This window comes from Sinocyclocheilus grahami, unplaced genomic scaffold (assembly GCF_001515645.1).
Source record: "Sinocyclocheilus grahami isolate Dianchi unplaced genomic scaffold, SAMN03320097.WGS_v1.1 scaffold626.1, whole genome shotgun sequence".
NCBI lineage: Eukaryota > Metazoa > Chordata > Actinopteri > Cypriniformes > Cyprinidae > Sinocyclocheilus > Sinocyclocheilus grahami.
Genome location: NW_015505805.1, coordinates 659,508 through 676,991, shown reverse-complemented (window position 1 = coordinate 676,991; position 17,484 = coordinate 659,508). Strand labels below are relative to the sequence as shown.

General features: G+C 38.5%; 3 protein-coding genes across 3 annotated transcripts in view; 2 read left to right on the top strand and 1 right to left on the bottom strand.

The window, feature by feature from the left end:
- Window positions 1-4,656: 4,656 nt before the first annotated feature.
- Window positions 4,657-8,231, top strand: rpl32 (ribosomal protein L32). Its single transcript, XM_016241572.1, has 4 exons — window positions 4,657-4,752; window positions 5,324-5,424; window positions 7,433-7,614; window positions 8,052-8,231. The coding sequence occupies exons 2-4, from the start codon at window positions 5,329-5,331 to the stop codon at window positions 8,179-8,181; spliced, it is 408 nt and encodes a 135-aa protein (XP_016097058.1). The 5' UTR covers window positions 4,657-4,752; window positions 5,324-5,328; the 3' UTR covers window positions 8,182-8,231.
- Window positions 8,232-8,491: 260 nt separating this feature from the next.
- Window positions 8,492-16,866, bottom strand: cand2 (cullin-associated and neddylation-dissociated 2 (putative)). Its single transcript, XM_016241570.1, has 15 exons — window positions 16,647-16,866; window positions 15,866-16,009; window positions 15,630-15,784; window positions 15,431-15,554; window positions 14,837-15,093; window positions 14,401-14,506; window positions 13,618-13,763; window positions 13,131-13,417; window positions 12,903-13,044; window positions 10,934-12,436; window positions 10,485-10,580; window positions 10,223-10,392; window positions 9,889-10,053; window positions 9,647-9,754; window positions 8,492-9,555 (listed from the first exon to the last, which is right to left on the bottom strand). The coding sequence occupies exons 1-15, from the start codon at window positions 16,712-16,714 to the stop codon at window positions 9,331-9,333; spliced, it is 3,696 nt and encodes a 1,231-aa protein (XP_016097056.1). The 5' UTR covers window positions 16,715-16,866; the 3' UTR covers window positions 8,492-9,330.
- Window positions 16,867-16,982: 116 nt separating this feature from the next.
- sec13 (SEC13 homolog, nuclear pore and COPII coat complex component) overlaps window positions 16,983-17,484 on the top strand; it is a 10,611-nt gene continuing 10,109 nt past the window's right edge. Inside the window, exon 1 of the mRNA XM_016241571.1 lies at window positions 16,983-17,099. Coding sequence (XP_016097057.1) covers window positions 17,097-17,099 — 3 coding nt within the window. The 5' untranslated portion in view covers window positions 16,983-17,096. The remainder of the gene's footprint in view (window positions 17,100-17,484) is intronic.

Here is a 17,484-nt window from a genome sequence, read left to right as displayed (position 1 = left end):
TGTTTCGCATACATATCAGCATGGTGTACAGTTAAATTGAGGAATTTAAACGAGGAACTCGCCTTGAGAAAATATCAATTTTCAGGATTAGCATGACTGATAACAACATCAACTGTTCCTTTTTAGGCTTCTAATTATTTCGCTAACAGCTATATTTAAGTCGCTTTTGGGACTAATGTAATCAACAATGTCATCTAAAATGTTATTGTTGCAGTCAGTGTTTCTAACAGCCTGCAAAACGACAAACTAGACCCATCCCAGATTGCACATGTAGTTCTGCAAGATGTCTGTTAAAGATCTCTAGATCTGGAAAGCATCTGCTTTGGACAAACATCTGGCAGACGTCTTTCAGATGTCAGTTTTACATACATTCTAAATCATAAACATCTTAAAGACATCTAATAGACGTCTATTTGACATCTGATAGGAAACGTCCTATAGACGTATTGCAGATGAGCAAACACTCTAAAAAATACGTCTTGCAGATGTAATGCAGACATCAAATAGACGTCTCCGAGATGTATGTGTGCTATCAGGGATGTCTGTTAAAGAGCTCTTCATCTGCATCTGCTGTGTACAAACATCTGACAGACGTCTAAGATGCCAGTTTCACATTCACTCTAAACATCTTAAAGACATCTTCTAAACGTCTATTTGACATCTGATAGGAAACGTCCTATAGTGCAGATGAACAAACACTCTAAAAAAATACATCTTGCAGACGTAAATACAGATCAAATAGACGTCTCTGTGATGCATGTGTGCTATCAGGGGAACAGGCTACTGCAACTTTCTTGTATAGCACGTGACTAGTATTGTGCAATGCCAATGATCAGTGTTGCCAACTCATTTTCAGGGGAAGTTGCTGAAGGAAGGTCGATTTGTTGCTAAAAGTTGCTAAATGTAAAGAGCTCTTCATCTGCATCTGCTGTGTACAAACATCTGACAGACGTCTAAGATGCCAGTTTCACATTCACTCTAAACATCTTAAAGACATCTTCTAAACGTCTATTTGACATCTGATAGGAAACGTCCTATAGTGCAGATGAACAAACACTCTAAAAAAAATACATCTTGCAGACGTAAATACAGATCAAATAGACGTCTCTGTGATGCATGTGTGCTATCAGGGGAACAGGCTACTGCAACTTTCTTGTATAGCACGTGACTAGTATTGTGCAATGCCAATGATCAGCGTTGCCAACTAATTTTCAGGGGAAGTTGCTGAAGGAAGGTCGATTTGTTGCTAAAAGTTGCTAAATGACGTTGTGATGTCATTGCACGATGACATCATTGTGTAATTATGACGCAAAATTGTGTCACTACATCAAGCCTCAGCAAAAAAACAAACATCTTATATATGCTAATTTAGATTTGTTCGTAAAATAATATAAGGTAATATAATATTAAAATATAACTGTATTTTTAAATACAACATTGAATTATTGAACACTTACACATTTTTGAACAATTACAATTTAAGTTTTTTTTAATTAGCTAGTAAACTAGTTAAACTACAATTTTAGTAGTTAAAATTACAAATTCTGAAGTTATAGTTTTAAGCAGTGTATTAGTAGTTAGTGTGCTACACTTTAAGGAAAGTCTGTAAAAATAGGGCACAATCTACTGTTAATGTGAACAAATTTTCCGTATTGATTTTTCACAGGTTGTTTACCTGCATTTTAAATTACGCATTGTATTTTGTGTTTTCGGGTTACATGGTTACAACGAATAATGGATAATGTCCTGGAAAATTACCTTTTACATTTTTCTAAATATTTTTCTTACAGTGTACTAACTTATCAACAGTCGCAGGTACAAGCTATTACTAACAAGGTGTATCATAAAATAACAATTATTCAATTATTATTATTATTATTATTAAATAGAACAATTGCAAATAGCAGCTAACTTAATTCATGTGATGTGTGTACCACTAGACAACTTTGGTTTCCTCTTGTGTAATTTAGATGGAAAATGTGTGCCTTTTATCGTTTAAATGACCTATCAAAAGTTGCCAAATAAATTAAAAAAAAATAGCTACATTTGTTGCTAGGTGTTTTTGGAAGAAAAAGTTGCTAGGCTAGTGTGAAAAGTTGCTAAATTTAGCAACAAAATTGCTAAGTTGGCAACGCTGGCAATGATGGACAAACAGCAGAACTCACATGGCCTCATTACATTTTTAATCTAGTGAGTTTTAATAACCTCAGGTATGAATATAGTTAGTATTTTTTATTACAGTTTTTGTATGAAATGTCCAAACTCTTGAAATGGACAGTCCAGTTGAATGCATTGGATATAGTGATATAGTGTTCTATAGTGAGTTCTGGCATGAAGACTACTGGACACAGTACTTAGTAAAGGCCCATTATTAATGATAACTAGATAACTATAATGATAAATATGACAAAGACAACTATACAGTTTTAATAGTCATTCTAATGTGAGAATAGTGAAGTCCATATCACAACTATAATGATAATGACTGAGGAAAAATGTCGGAATCACTATCTGAAATGTTTTTGTTGTTGATAAAAACATTAAGAGCCAATCAGAATCCACCAGACTTTAACTTGAGCTTGAGCATTTAAAGTGGCAGACAACAAAACTGTGCCACGCGCTCAGGGCCGGGTTATCCTAATGTGCAACATGGGCTGCAGCCCAGGGCCCCGAACACTAGGGGCCCCCCCGAGACAATTCTCTTTTTGACATGTTTTGATCAAGGTAATTATGCGTACGTAGAGCATCGTTGTCACACACCCGAATCAGGAGCCACAGTGGACACGCAGTACATACAGGCTGGGCTGTTTCTAAATTGTAAGATTATTACTCGATAATATTGTTTAATTTATGTACAACATTTTTAGCCTACTATGAGATTATGACGTGCGCTTTGTGTTTGTTTACTTTTATTTCACGAGTATAACGTGTGTGGTGTGGATGCTATTTATCATTACAGTTAGAAGCTCGAAAACACTCCGAAAGCCTTTTCACGTATCGCATTCAAATCTCAGGATATTTTTTATGCACCAGCAGACTGCAATTGAGTTTTGGCAAATTGATGGCTAATTAGTATGAATTCATACAATCTCATTTGTGCAATTTTGTATGATTTGTTTACAACCCACTGATGTTTAGGTGTGTTTTTTCCATAGATATGTATAAGTAGATTCCTCATTAGCGACTGTTTCTATGGGCCGCTATGCGTAAGCCGTCCGCCGTCCGTTGGAAGGGTCAACTTGATACCATTCACCATAGTAATACGCTTTGTGTTTGTTTACTTTTATTTCACGAGTATAACGTGTGTGGTGTGGATGCTATTTATCATTACAGTTAGAAGCTCGAAAACACTCCGAAAGCCTTTTCACGTATCGCATTCAAATCTCAGGATATTTTTTATGCACCAGCAGACTGCGATTGAGTTTTGGCGAATTGATGGCTAATTAGTATGAATTCATACAATCTCATTTGTGCAATTTTGTATGATTTGTTTACAACCCACTGATGTTTAGGTGTGTTTTTTCCATAGATATGTATAAGTAGATTCCTCATTAGCGACTGTTTCTATGGGCCGCTATGCGTAAGCCTTCCGCCGTCCGTTGGAAGGGTCAACTTGATACCATTCACCATAGTAATCAATGAATATTCGAAGATGCCACAATCCTTACATATCTATGGTTCCAGCCCTCTCTCGCATCCTCACCTGTGAAAGGTTATGCCGTTTCTTCGGGAATTTAAATCCCGGCGTTTTTTACAACCATCGGCTCTGCAGGATTGTGGCATCTTCAAGTTGACCGTTGCAAGATGGCGGATGCGTCTACGCGCTTGGAGCTAAGGCATCTACCTATCCACCTTATTTTTCAACGCGGAAGTTAGCCGCTTTCTGTGAACGTGTGAGACTTCCGGTTCATTAGCTGCTGTAGGGAAAGAACAAGAAGAATAACAAAGTGCAGTAAATGGTAAAACATGTTTGCACTACAAACCAGTGTGTTCATAATTAAGATAATACTTTAAAATAATATGCTAAGAAACACTTTGCAATATCAAGCAGCAAAACAAGCTGTTTTGTGCAGATAAAAATAGCTGGAAGTGGATGAGACCGGAAGCCAGACACGGCCGCACCCGCTCTTATGGGGGGGGAAAAAAGGTGGATACATATCTATGCTTTTCTTCCCTAAAGAAATCACATTGTACAAATTTATATCATTTTCAGGAAAATGGATTAGCAATGGCCTCTCTCTCTCTATATAGCCAAGGAATTGCTATAAATATACATAAACTAAAAAATAAACACTTAATATAGTACATATAACTAGGGATGAAAAGCACCAATTATATAAAATAAATAAAATTGAATAAAATAAACAAAAATAAATAAATAAATTTAAAAAGGGGAGAAAGTGTTATTTGTCTATATATCTAAAATAAATTAATAAAAAAGCTTGAAAACATGTTCTAATGGTTTGTTGTTTTATATGTTCTAACCACTGACCTATTAGATCCATTATAGATAAGTGGTTCTAACACGTAACAATTTAAGCAACATTTAATTAATTTAACTTTTTTGCTGTAATAGTTATAAGCCTGTGCATAAGACGCAACGTAGATGTAACAAACTCAGTTTAACACATGTTGTGGACGGCCACGTTTCAGAGCAGGAGCGACTTCCGCTGGCCGATATCATTTCCGGCGCGTCGCTGCGTCACTTCCTTCTCTTCTCCAGGACTGTCTTCGGTAGAGACAGGCCGAACGGTGAGCGCAACAAAATCTCAATTCATCCTTTTACATTGTGATTAAAATGAGCGTTTCGCAGTCCGCGGCGCTGCTGTAGCGTCCACTGTATTTACACGCGCTTATATTGTGTCTCGTTTGGAGATAGAACAAGCGATATTTATATGAAATAACACGCCGGGTCTGTACATGGCGGCCGTCGGGCTGATGCGTGTGAAATACCGCAGTCACGAAATATAGCACACTGTTCTGCTCGCTGTAACATCACAACAGAGGCCTTTTATCCTAATAACGAGATGTTTCAGACGCTCGGTACAGCATGCTGTGTTTAGTGCGTAACGTTACATGTGGCCATGTAGTGTATAAACTAGATTTTCTGCGCCAAGCTTATGTTTTATTGCATGCTGTAATTTATTCGCTCTTGTTGACATAAGCGATATTAGGCAATAGTTTACAGCTAGTACATGCTACATGTCAAAGTAGATTGATTTAGTCATTGCTCATCTAGAATGATTTGAATGCAGATATTTGTATTGTATTCCTGTGTGTTTGAAGTCCGTGTCTCATTCATTTCTGCATGTTGACTCTGTAGGCATCATGGTTCTCCTCAGACCCCTCACCAAACCTAAAATCCTCAAGAAAAGGACCAAGAGGTTCATCAGACATCAGTCCGACCGCTATGTCAAGATCAAGGTGGGAAGCCTTGCTGAAGTCCTGGTTTCTAGGCTTGGAAAAGTTGCCGAAATAAGAATCACGGCGTTGTTACGTAGTTGAGAGTTTTCTAGTCAGTGTTGGCATGAAATGAAAACCCACCCTGTGTGTTTTTTATGCACTTGTTATAGGGCTGGACGATACGGCCAAAATTGATATCACGATATATTTCTTAATATCGGTCGATACGATGTAATTCCGATACCGATATGAACACTATTTATCTGAAATAGAAATCTTGTGTAACATTATAAATGCCTTCATCACTTTTGATCAATTTTAAGCGTCCTTGCTAAATAAAAGTATTAATTTCTATAATTTCTTTCCTAAAAAAATAATAACAATTATACTGAATGGAATAGTGTATAATGTTACAAAAGCTTTTTATTTCAGATAAATGCTGATCTTTGGATCTTTCTATTCATCAAAGAATCCTGAAAAAAAAAAGAATGATTTCTGAAGGATCATGTGACACTGAAGACTGGAGTAACGATGCTGAACAGTTAGCCATGTATGATCGCAGGAATAAATTACATTTGAAAATCTATTCAAATAGAAAGCAATTTTAAATGGTACAAATATTTCAACATTTTACTGGTTTTGCTGTACTTTGGATCAAATAAATGCAGCCTTGGTGAACAGAAGAGAATTCTCCCAAAAAAAAAAAAACATTAAAAATCTTACTGTTCAAAAACTTTTGACTGGTAGTGTAGGCTGATTATTCTTATAGATTGAAACAAATGTGCTTCAGCCAGAAAAAAGGGTATGACAAGTACTCCGAGTCGCTGCAGAAAACAAAAATTGAACGACAACAAAAACTGGAAATGTTGCTGGAGCCGGGCTTATTTAAAATGAAAACTCATTGTCTGCCAGCAGGAGGCGCTTTTAGAGTGATAAAACTAGCGGTTTCTCCGGTAACGGCTGTAATCAAAGCAGCTCCGCTCGTGAACGCTACTTTATCAGATCAAATGAAAATGCCATCGAAACTTTTCTGAAGACAGTCGGTTCTCTTCAGAGATACATTCATATAAAACCCCCGCGCCGTGTTATGATTTATTCAACGAAGGCAAACGGCACAAATAAATCAATGTATGGGAAACTGGTAAATATCGGAAATGTTTAAAAATCATATCACCGTTATTGAGAAATTATATCGCGATACATATTGATCTTGAATTATTGTCCAGCCCTAACTTGTTATCGGAATAAGTTTTTATTATTAGGCGAACATATTCTTTTCATAAGTCCTTTATCCTTGAAAGGTGTCTTATTAGATTGGGGTTTAACCCTGGGTTTAACCCTGTGATGAATCTTTTTTTTTTTTTTTTATTCAGTTAATAATTTTTTTAGCAGTTAAGCTGTCTTGCAGTTTATCTTTATTGCCATGAAAGTAGTCTCAGAAGCTGGTATGTATGTATTTAAAGTGCATGGTGTAGATCTTGTGAATAATTTACCTATTAAACATTTTCATTTTTGATCATTTTTACTCGGATGTGTAATAATTAAGAAGAAAATATCTTTCCGTTAGAAGTGCAGTGCATTTATCAAGTTATTTTCCGTAATTGCTGGACAAATCATGGAAAGTCATTGATCGGAAGATCAGAAAGCACACTTGTAGCAAGTTCTCCGATCTTCTTGGAGCAGTAACATTTTGTATGTTTTTCAAATGCAACAACACTGCCCACATTTATTCATTTAAAGCAGGGCTGTCCAAACTCGGTCCTGGAGGGCCGGTGTCCTGTAGAGTTTAGCTCCAACCCTAATCAAACACACCTGAACCAGCTAGTCAAGCTCTTACTAGGCATAGAAACTTCCAGTCAGGTGTGTTGAGGCAAGTTGGAGCTAAACTCTGCAGGACACTGGCCCTCCAGGACCGAGTTTGGACAGCCCTGATTTAAAGAGATAAAGCAGTTAACTATTCAACCGCTTCGAATGGAGAACTTTAGCCTGTGATTACATCCATGATCTAATATGAACGCTCACTCTGTAGAAAAACTGGAGGAAGCCCAGAGGTATTGACAACAGAGTGCGCAGGCGCTTCAAGGGTCAGATGCTGATGCCCAACATCGGTTATGGGAGTAACAAGAAGACCAAACACATGCTGCCCTCTGGATTCAGGAAGTTCTTGGTCCACAATGTCAAGGAACTTGAAGTCCTCATGATGAGCAACAAGTAAGGTTTTTATATATTGCCACTTTTGTCTAATGTAAGTTAGATTGCATATTATTCTTTGAATGTTTTAATGTGGTGGTGCTTTGTGGTCTTAGCAATATGTAACTAGTAGATTTTATTTGTTTAAAGCGGTTTGGACTGTCTGTATCTCTCTGATCATACCTGCTGAATTGCCTGTATTCATCTCAGGTGTTGAATTCAGAGAAATAACATGGCGGAGGAAATACCCATTCCACCTCTAGCTTTTGCCATAGCCAGCAGGTGGAAGATAATCTGCAACAAGTGACTAGCGCTTGTATGTGGGTCTCCTCTTCTGAATAGAACTAGTTTGTGTAAACTGGAGTGTCGATGATGAATGCTGCATTTGCTAATTTTTTTAATTGGTTTTTAAAATGAGAAGAATGTGTGATAATCTTAAGCTTATTCTTTCTCTGTAGGTCCCATTGTGCAGAGATCGCCCACAATGTGTCATCAAAGAACAGGAAGATCATTGTAGAGAGGGCTGCTCAGTTGGCCATTAAGGTTACAAACCCCAATGCCAGACTCCGCAGCGAGGAGAACGAATAATCGGGTTATCTTGTTGTATTTTCAATAAAGTGGGGAAAAATGTGAAACTACTCTTGTCTTATTTATTGCCTAGACGTGGGGGTTTCAGGCCTGCTCCAGGAGGCAACATTCTCCGTTGTCTCTCATGGCCATTTTCAGGGCTGCATCCATAAGCTGAAAAGTGTCTCTGCAGACACAATCTGTTTATTGTGTTGATATTTCATCAGGTAAAATAGGAAAAATAACACTTCTCTCTAAAAGAAATTGGAAGTTAACATCCATATCCATACGTTTTTCTCCAGTGTAGAGAGCAGTACAGTTTATTTATTTGTTTCAGATATGCGTATGCATTGAAATGAAAACTCACCCTGTGTGTTTTGAAACGCTTATCACAATAAGCCATTCCAAGATGACCTACAAGTTTTTAATATTAGGCAAACATTATTTTTTATAAAAGTCCTTTATCCTTGAAATGTGTTTTATTAGATTGTGCTGGATATGCATTTCGGATGCATAAGAGTTCCTGACAAAAATTAAGAAATTACTGTGACAGATTTTTAAATTAAGGTTTTATAATAAAACCTTAAATCTTTTTAATGATTTATAATTACAGGCCCCCTGCATGTTAACGGCTAAACAAGTGTAAATTATACTTGCACTCTAATTGTATTTGTTTGCATTTCAATAAAACTTACAATATACCTCAATTTTGCCATTTTTAAAGCATAATTTTGAGTTGTTTCCAAGGACAAAAAGCAGATTCATCCTATAATCTAGGATGTGGCCTAGGTGATGGCAAAGTGAGTTTTTTTTTTTTTTTTTTCTCGTCACCTTAGTTTTTTTTATCTGCTTGTGCTCTACATGGTGGTTTATCAGCCTGGATACATTCATTAGCTAACAAAATCTGAATTGTAGTTTATTTTTTATTAATATAATATGAGAGTTCCAGTTACCAGCGTGACTAACACTTAGTAGTAATGGCAATTTTTTTACTTAAGTACATGTCAGAGCCCATACTTCTATACTTTAACTTGAGTGAAAAAGTGTAGTCAGTACTTCAACTTTTATCAGTCTTTTTAAACATGAGTATCTGTACTTCTACTTGAGTGAAGGATGTGTGTACTTTTGGCATCTCTGCACAAACTATAATGTAAGCTGCAGTTGAGAGTCCTAACTGGTGTCCATCGATTCCACAGCCCCTGTTAAGTGGTCTCCTTGCAGGCTCTCAAAGATGGTGGCCATCTCTGCGTTGCTTCTGATCTGATTTGCAAAGTCTGCCATAGCAGGGCTCTTTTCCACCTCGCTGATGGACAGCAGGGCGGCGACTGCGCGCATGGCAGAGCGCCTCAGCTCTTCCTGTTTCTCAAACTCCTGCTTCACTGAACCAGCTTTTACCTTTGTATTCAAAAATGATAATTGTTTACTGAAAAGTATAATAGGCAACATCCCGTATTTTGTTACAAACTACTGTCATGTTAAACCTTACTTTTGTAGTGCAAGTAGCTTTCAGTGGTTCCACTAATCTATCCAGTCTTTGTACCACAGCGGCAGGACACAGTTTAGAAAGTCTGGCGAGCATAATGAAGGTCAGCATCTAAAAAAGAAAAACGGAAACATGAGCATCTTAAAAGGGAAAATACACTTTTTTTCTAACCCATGTAATGTATTGGACAACATTCAAGCATAAAGCAATGCATTCGACCGCTACCTGACTGAAAATACACTTACTTTAATGTCATAGTGATCTTTCAGGCCTTCTTCAACATGGTTCAGAAATTCAAAGATGTCCAAACAGTCCATGCAGCTGTCCAGCAGAGTATACATGCATTCAAACGCCGCCTTACGGACGTCCAACCCATCATCTACTGTGTGCTTGAAGGGGCCCATCTCAACCTGAGACGTGATTTAACATGCCGAAATTTGAAAAGATCACAACACAGAATTAAACTTTGCATAGCATTTGAATTTCTTTTACAGGTTTTGTGTAACAGTATTTCCTATATTCTACGTATTGTTTTATATGGCAGTTGATATGGCAGTTTTTAACATTCATAATTTGTACCTCTCGAACAAGGTCTTTTCTGATCTGGGTCTCCTTGTATAGATGTGGGAGAAGTGATGTCAGAAGTCCACGGATCAGGGAGGGTTTGTTGTGGGCGGCTGAATTGAACATGACTAAAGCCACCCGCCGAACATTGAGGTCAGGGTCCTGGAGTGTTTTCAGGAAGTCACCTAATAACAGAATTACAAACTAGGCCATTAGTGCAAGGGTTTACGACTATCTCATTCATTTACCTATATATATATAAAAATATATAATTTACCAATGCATCCTTTGAGGAGTGAGTCTATGGGCATGGTGTGGTCTACGATAGTGAACTTCACTGCAGTTACAACCGTACTGCGGGAAAGAGGAGACCCTGGAAGAACAATAACTCTTCACATGTTTAAAATTGCATTTTAAGATTATCCCCCGGTGTCACAGACAAGGCTTAAGCTAGTTCCAGACTAAAATGCAGGTTTGAGCTGTCTCAACTGAAAATATCTTGCTTTGACACATCTTAAAATATGTCAGTGCCATTGTTCTTTGTCAAGATTCACACCTGTAACGTTTTCTTCTAAGGCTTTTTTGTAAAAGCTGCTTAAATATCTTAATTTAACTAATTTAACTCCTGTCTTAAGTTAAGCCCCATCTGTGAAACCGGGCCTATATGTTTAAAACTAGCCCATTATCTACTGAGTAAATTCAAGGTAACATTTAATCTCTTATTACCCGAGGACAGTTGATTCTTTAGCCTTGGTATGAGTTCAGATGGACTGACCAATGTGAGTTTCCCCAAACATTCAGCTACAATATTGCGAGTACCCTCTTCTGCACATTCACAGTACTTGAACAGCAGATCCCAGATGTTCTCGACATGAGGCTTGAGACTTTCAGCTGACAGAGCACTAATCATTTCCTTGAGGGAGTGCAGGAGCAGATACTGTCTTTTCGGCTGGCTTCCGATCTCGTTGAGCATGAATGGCAAATACTCCCCCAAGTTTCCAACACAAATGTTTCCCAAAGCAAAAGATGCGGCAGACTTGACTTCCTCATTAGGAGAACCGAAGGCTTCCATTATGACTCCCTTCAGTTCCTTCTGCCCTTCGAAGTTCATAAAACGTCCAATTTCCCCAAGGCACAGCAACGAGAGAATCCTCACAGACTCTGAAGATTTGGGGTTCTTAACCTCCTGGATAAGGTTGGTGACCACTCCAGAAGCCTCTTTGGGACAAGCCATTGACAAGGCTGCTACACACTTGGCCACCGAGTAGTAGGACTGTTTATGCACGGACATGGAGTCAGTTGACTTCGAATCATAGAAAGGCCCCCTCAAGGCTTTCAGAAGGTCACTGTAACCCATGTTGTTGGCCTTCGTGGCTACAAGAACCTGGAAGAACTCAAGTAAGGAATTAAGGGCACCTCCTTGTAGCAGTGGAGAATGGACTAAGTTAAGCACCTCAGGTAAGATCGTCCCCCCAATCTTGCTCAAAGAGGAAGGGCAAACTTTGGCCATACAGGTGATCAGCGTTATGGCTACTTGTGAGATATGCATATCACTCTCCTGAATCAAAGCAGGTACCTCACTCAGTATGGAGTCTATCAAAGGCGGCTTGAAGCTGTCGCTGTAGTTTGTGACCATAACATTCAGGGCCGTTATCGTGTTCAACTTAAGGGCCCGCTGGTTTTTCCGCAAGAAGGATCCAAGCATTGGAATCCCCTCCGTTAAAATGGGTCTTAAGTCGATTTTAAGTGGCGAGGAAGCGACAAGAGTCAAAGTCTTCACTGCGACAAGTCTGGTGATTTCATTTTTAAGCCTTTCCAGAAATATCTGCAAGGTGGGCTGCAGGTCAGCGCCAAGCTGGTCGCCAAAATGACTCAAAATGTGGCCCATGCAGAAAATGGCCCGCTCTTTCACTTCTTGGTCTATGTCAGCCGCCTTCAACCTCTTCGAGGTGCAAGCGAACACAATCTTAACGTAAGGTTTGCCATCAAAAGAGACAGGCTTGTCCAGCGGCCGCATGAGCTTGACAGTCTGCTGGATGACTTGGAGGGCCTCAGATGTGATCTTATAAAACGGGTCTTCCACGCATTGGATGACCGGTGGTAAGATGACGCTAATGTGTGGGTGGAAGATCTCTGGGTTGTGGCTACTCAAGAGAACATTGAGGAAAGCAAGGGCATCAATTTTCAGATTGGAAGAGGTCGACTTGTCTGTCAAGGAGTAAATAATACCTAAAGAGAGATAAAAGCTGAAATTAATGTATACACTAAAAATAATATGCCACAAAACTGGTTAAAAGGGACAACTGGATGCAAGAGGTCCAAAGGCAACTTTGGACTCTGATGTACTTGTTGAAACTAGAGCAAGAAAAGCACATCATTGACTAGACCTTAGTGTCCATTAGCAATAGACAACCTGAAGTAAGCATGTTAGCTGTTCTTATTCAGAATAGCGACTTAACACCATGTCTACAATGGGTGTGACTATAGTTGTGTGAACTTTACAAATCAGTTTGTCCTTCATGTCAGAAGTCAAATGGGGCATCAGTTTACTATTGGTAACTCATTGCTTTGCATCCATTTTAGACAGTATCACTGGTTATGATGGGTTCTACTGGCTTTTGACGTTCGGACGCTCTTTTACAATGTGGACAGGGTATTAGCATAGCATTTTATGCTAAATCTCTTTTAATCAGACCTGGAATGAGGGCTGGTATGTGTTCTCCCAGTTGACCAGGCAGTACATTGGCCATTTCTGTCAGGAGACTGAAGCAGCTTTGCCTACATCTCATGTTTTTCTCCTTTAGCTGTCGGTGTAAAGCTTTTACAATTGTCGGTACCTGTGAGAGCAGGTAAGAGCTGTTTTTAGGAGATATGCACCAGATGCTACATGTAAGTTGGGTCGATAACCTTCAAACATTAGTACCTGTTTTTTTAAGAGAGAAATTGCAGGCTCCTCTTTAGCCCCCGAGTCCAAAGTGGGACCGTGAGGATGTCTAGTCTGTCTGAGCAAAGCCACGAATGCTGAGAATATGTCAGTTTTAACATTCTCTTCACGCTCTTTGAAGCGGGACACCAACGTTGGGCCTATGGATCCATAGAGCTCCACCAGCAGATCCCTGCGGCTGCTGATTATCGCCTCCAGACATTTCACAGAGGAACGCCGCACCTTCCAGCTCATGTCATCATCGTCACTGTATTCATCATCAGACTCTATAGATTACAAGTGTGCTGACTGTGAAAAACATGCTCAGAGTGGGCAGCACTACATCTGCCATCTGCCTCATCTTATAGATAGATAAACTTGAATTTGTAGCTACCGTTTGTAAAAATTTCCAAAAAGATAATACTGTTTTATGTTTAAAGATGGAATTATTCCTCTTAAAGTTGCATAATAATGGTCAAAAAATCACCCTGATCATCATCCTCTCTGTCCTCAATGTCCATACTGTCATCCTCGTCATCATCAGCATCGTAGTTGTAATTGGGGTCGTAGGTAATGTACTTCAAACATAACTTGATGATTGCTTGGATGTTAGGAGACATTTCCTTCGGACATCTGTTAAAAACACAAAAAAAAACAACAGGAAATAGTTTTTGAATTAGTATCTGACATAAAAGTATACACATATAGTAATAATAAAATAAAATAGTTACAAAAATGACAAAATAAGATATAATATAAACCAACAAAAAAAAAACTAAACAAATGATAAAACATTTTATAATGTATACAAAATAATATAATAAGATGTTACAAAAATAACATGATAAAAAAATAACAATTTATTTAAGGCAACATAAAATGAAACAAAAATGACAAAAAGTATATAATTTATACTGAAAAATATAATACAATGCTACAAAATTTACAAAACAATGTAATTAGCATGTAATTTATATAATTTAAGCCAACATCAAAAAAAAAAAAAAAAAACGATGATATAATATAAATAATAAAATAAAAGTTACAAAATGTCAAAACATGTTATAACTTAAAAAAAAGCTAAAATATTTTTTAAAAATGACAATTTAAACCAAGATAATAAAATATTGAAATTGTAAAATATAATGCAATTTAAATCAAAATAATAAATAACAATTAAAAAAGCTTTGTCCCATGTTGGAAAAAACAAACATGCAGAATTTTTAGTTTTAGACCATTTAATATAGAAATAATATAGAAATAGTTTTACCTGCTAACAAAAGCTTCAAAAGCTTGAAAGCAGAACTCGCGTAGCTCATCATCCTCCACGTTACAAAATTTCACCACCATTGGCACAATCTTTTGCAGGTGTTCACCTTCAGATCATAAGACTCACTATTACTATACTTGCATATTCAAAATGTAATGTAATACCCCAGAAAAAATCATACTCAAGTAAAGTACCGATACTCAGAAAGTGTACTTAAGTACAATACTCAAGTAAATGTACTTAGTTACTGTTCGCCTCTGGTAATACTACATGTAATGTTCAAAATCTCCAAAAGACATTTAAGTACTCATTACAGTACATTACATTGACTTTATCTCTGCTAGTCTCTTCAGCTCTCTCTGCAGGTCACACAATGACACTACATTCCCTCAACACCGACGGACAGAATTCTAGCAGAACTATTGAATCAGCTCACCAATCCTGTGTCCTCCTCGTCTGCTGACCGTGGCCAGGCACTGGATGTAGGTGCGGACGCTGGCAGTGGGCGGTCCGCGGGACAGTTCGCCCATGAGGTGTTCGGTGAGCTGTGTGAACAGAGCGGGGCTACAACTGGGCACCAGGTGACCCAGAGCGATAATAGAGCGTTTCCTCACAGCCATATGAGGACTCGTGAGCTGAGCGAGGAGGCTGGTCAGAATCGACTGATGGAAGCTCACCAGAGCAGTGCTCAACCTGTCAAATAATGTTTTAGACTGATCCCAGATAGCACAGGCACGTCTGCAAGATGTCTGTTAAAGATCTCTTCATCTGCTGTGTACAAACATCTGATAGACGTCTCTAAGATGTCAGTTTTACATTCATTGTAAATCATAAACATCTTAAAGACATCTTCTAAACATCTATTTGACATCTGATAGGAAATGTCTTATAGACGTCTGCAGATGAACAAACACTCTAAAAAATACGTCTTGCAGATGTCAAATAGACGTCTCCGTGATGTACGTGTGCTATCAGGGATGGGTGGATGTTCATAAACACTTCTATGCAAGTACAAGACGTTTTAACTAACCTGCCCAACATGTCGGAGAGAATATCCAAAGCCTCCAGCTGAATGGACATGTCGTCTTGCATTCCCATGGCTCCAATCAACTGGGACGTGATCTTCTTACAGACGTTGACTGTGAGGCTCAAACCTTCAAACGCAATACAGCAACTATGACTAACAAGATCCTGAAAAGATGGGAATTTCTCGTATATCACCTTGATACCTGTAGATGAAGGTGGCAGTTCGGCGATGACGGTCTTCAGGCCCATGCTGGAAATGTCCCTCAGCTGCTCTTTGTTGGACACCATGTTGGAGCAGAGCGTGTCCACCATCGTCTCCACCTGACACTCCTTCACTTTTCCCACCAAAGGACCGAGGCTACACAAACCAGAAATAATCATGACCACTGTATCTCTGAAGAGGAAGACGTTTGGAAGAAAGTCTGAGTGAAAACAATACCATTTGACAGCCAAATTCTGCACTTCTCCATTTTTGTCCTCCAGAAGTTTGAGTAGCATGGCCACAACTTTCCTCTCGCTTTCCTCGTCCAGTTTGATCGAGTCCTTCTGGAGCTCCATCATCAGGTCATTGGCCGCCATAAACCTGAAAGAAATCAAAGTCTTCATTAGTTTTGATGTACTTCACAATCCACATAGCAATGTGCATGTCCAAAACACATGGTTTTACCACACTCTAAAAAATGCTGGGTTAAATACAACCCAGTGCTGGGTTAAATAGGGACAACCCCAGTAATTGGGCTGTTTTGACCCAGCGGTTGGGTTAAACCAGCCCAATTGCTGGGTTTGTCCCTATTTTACTCAGCACTGGGTTGTATTTAACCCAGCATTTTTTAGAGTGCATGGTAAATAAATACCAAGGCGGCACCACAGTACTTTTTTGCTAGCTGAAAAGCTTATAGCAAAACAGTTTGAGAACAACAAATTAGAAACCAAATTCTGTAGGAAGTTGATTTATTTCATCTTTAAGTTTGATATAGAATAGTTACAATTTCATGCAAACAAATCAGTTTTCGGTATGACCACAACAGCTATAGTTTTTAGTTACAAAAGTCAATGTTGATTCCAGTTAAGAGTTTCAAGATATAGTATGAATCTGAAAATTATTCAGATATAAATCGTTTATTTGAGCTTTATATAAAAACTGCAGGCTGTTGCTTTGTCATTGGCCTATTTCTGTAAACACTAGTCATGCGTCTGTCTACAACACACAGTTGTCTTACCGAAAGTCTTTGTCAGTGGATGTCATTTTTTCCAAAAGATTGGAAATGTAAAAGGTGACATTCGACATCTTGGCTTTTTAAAGCACTGCACTTGCGGAGTAAAACTTAATACAGAAAGTTGAGCTTGATGAAGATCATAGCGCCTGGCTGGACACTAGACAGACTGCGACATATGACACTTTGGGACAGTTATAAATAGAGATGAGCGATATTAATTCACCTCGCTCTGCCGACATCTGCCGGACTCGATGCGAACTGCGCGGCGCGGAAGGCAAAACTGTGCGGAACCTTGTTGTCGTTCCAGCCGGAGAGTTTATCAGCGGAGACACAGTCGGTCTGCCACGTCGGAAATATTATCAGTGTTTTCATTTCTGAAGCTCTGAAGAGCAGCTGGGACACTTTCTGAAGTTTTCAGCGGTGAAGGTGGTTGTTGGAGTGATATAATCAAATATGGTGAGTGTCACATTGTTGACTGGGTTTGGATTATACTCAGAGTTGTGTTTAAACCCCGGTAGTTCTTGGGCTGAGAAATGGACAAATCTGTTTTACAGTAAGCGACCTGATGGAAAATACAGTGCATTTTCACATGCCAAAACTGTTTATGAGATTAAAAGCAACTTTTTAGTTGTTTATTTATGATTAGAATATACATTTCTTTGCAAAACATAAATGTAACATTAGATTTGATTCTGACCATCTACGTTACAGTTTCTACTGTCATATTTTCCACAGCTTTCATTTGTTCCCATTATTATTATTATTATTATTCAGAAAATTTGTTGTAGTTACGATCCGTAACTATATCCGTAATATACACACACACACACACACACACACA

Bases quoted from the DNA above. Each gene is read 5' to 3' on its own strand.
- cand2 (XM_016241570.1), bottom strand. From the start codon at position 16,714: ATGTCGAATGTCACCTTTTACATTTCCAATCTTTTGGAAAAAATGACA. The intron at 15,785-15,865 runs GTATTGTTTTCA...TGGTTTGTGTAG, and splicing joins CAGAATTTGGCTGTCAAATG to CCTCGGTCCTTTGGTGGGAA. The intron at 10,581-10,933 runs GTAATAAGAGAT...TTGTTCTTCCAG, and splicing joins AAAGAATCAACTGTCCTCGG to GGTCTCCTCTTTCCCGCAGT.
- rpl32 (XM_016241572.1), top strand. From the start codon at position 5,329: ATGGTTCTCCTCAGACCCCTCACCAAACCTAAAATCCTCAAGAAAAGG. The intron at 5,425-7,432 runs GTGGGAAGCCTT...CTCACTCTGTAG, and splicing joins ACCGCTATGTCAAGATCAAG to AAAAACTGGAGGAAGCCCAG. The intron at 7,615-8,051 runs GTAAGGTTTTTA...CTTTCTCTGTAG, and splicing joins GTCCTCATGATGAGCAACAA to GTCCCATTGTGCAGAGATCG.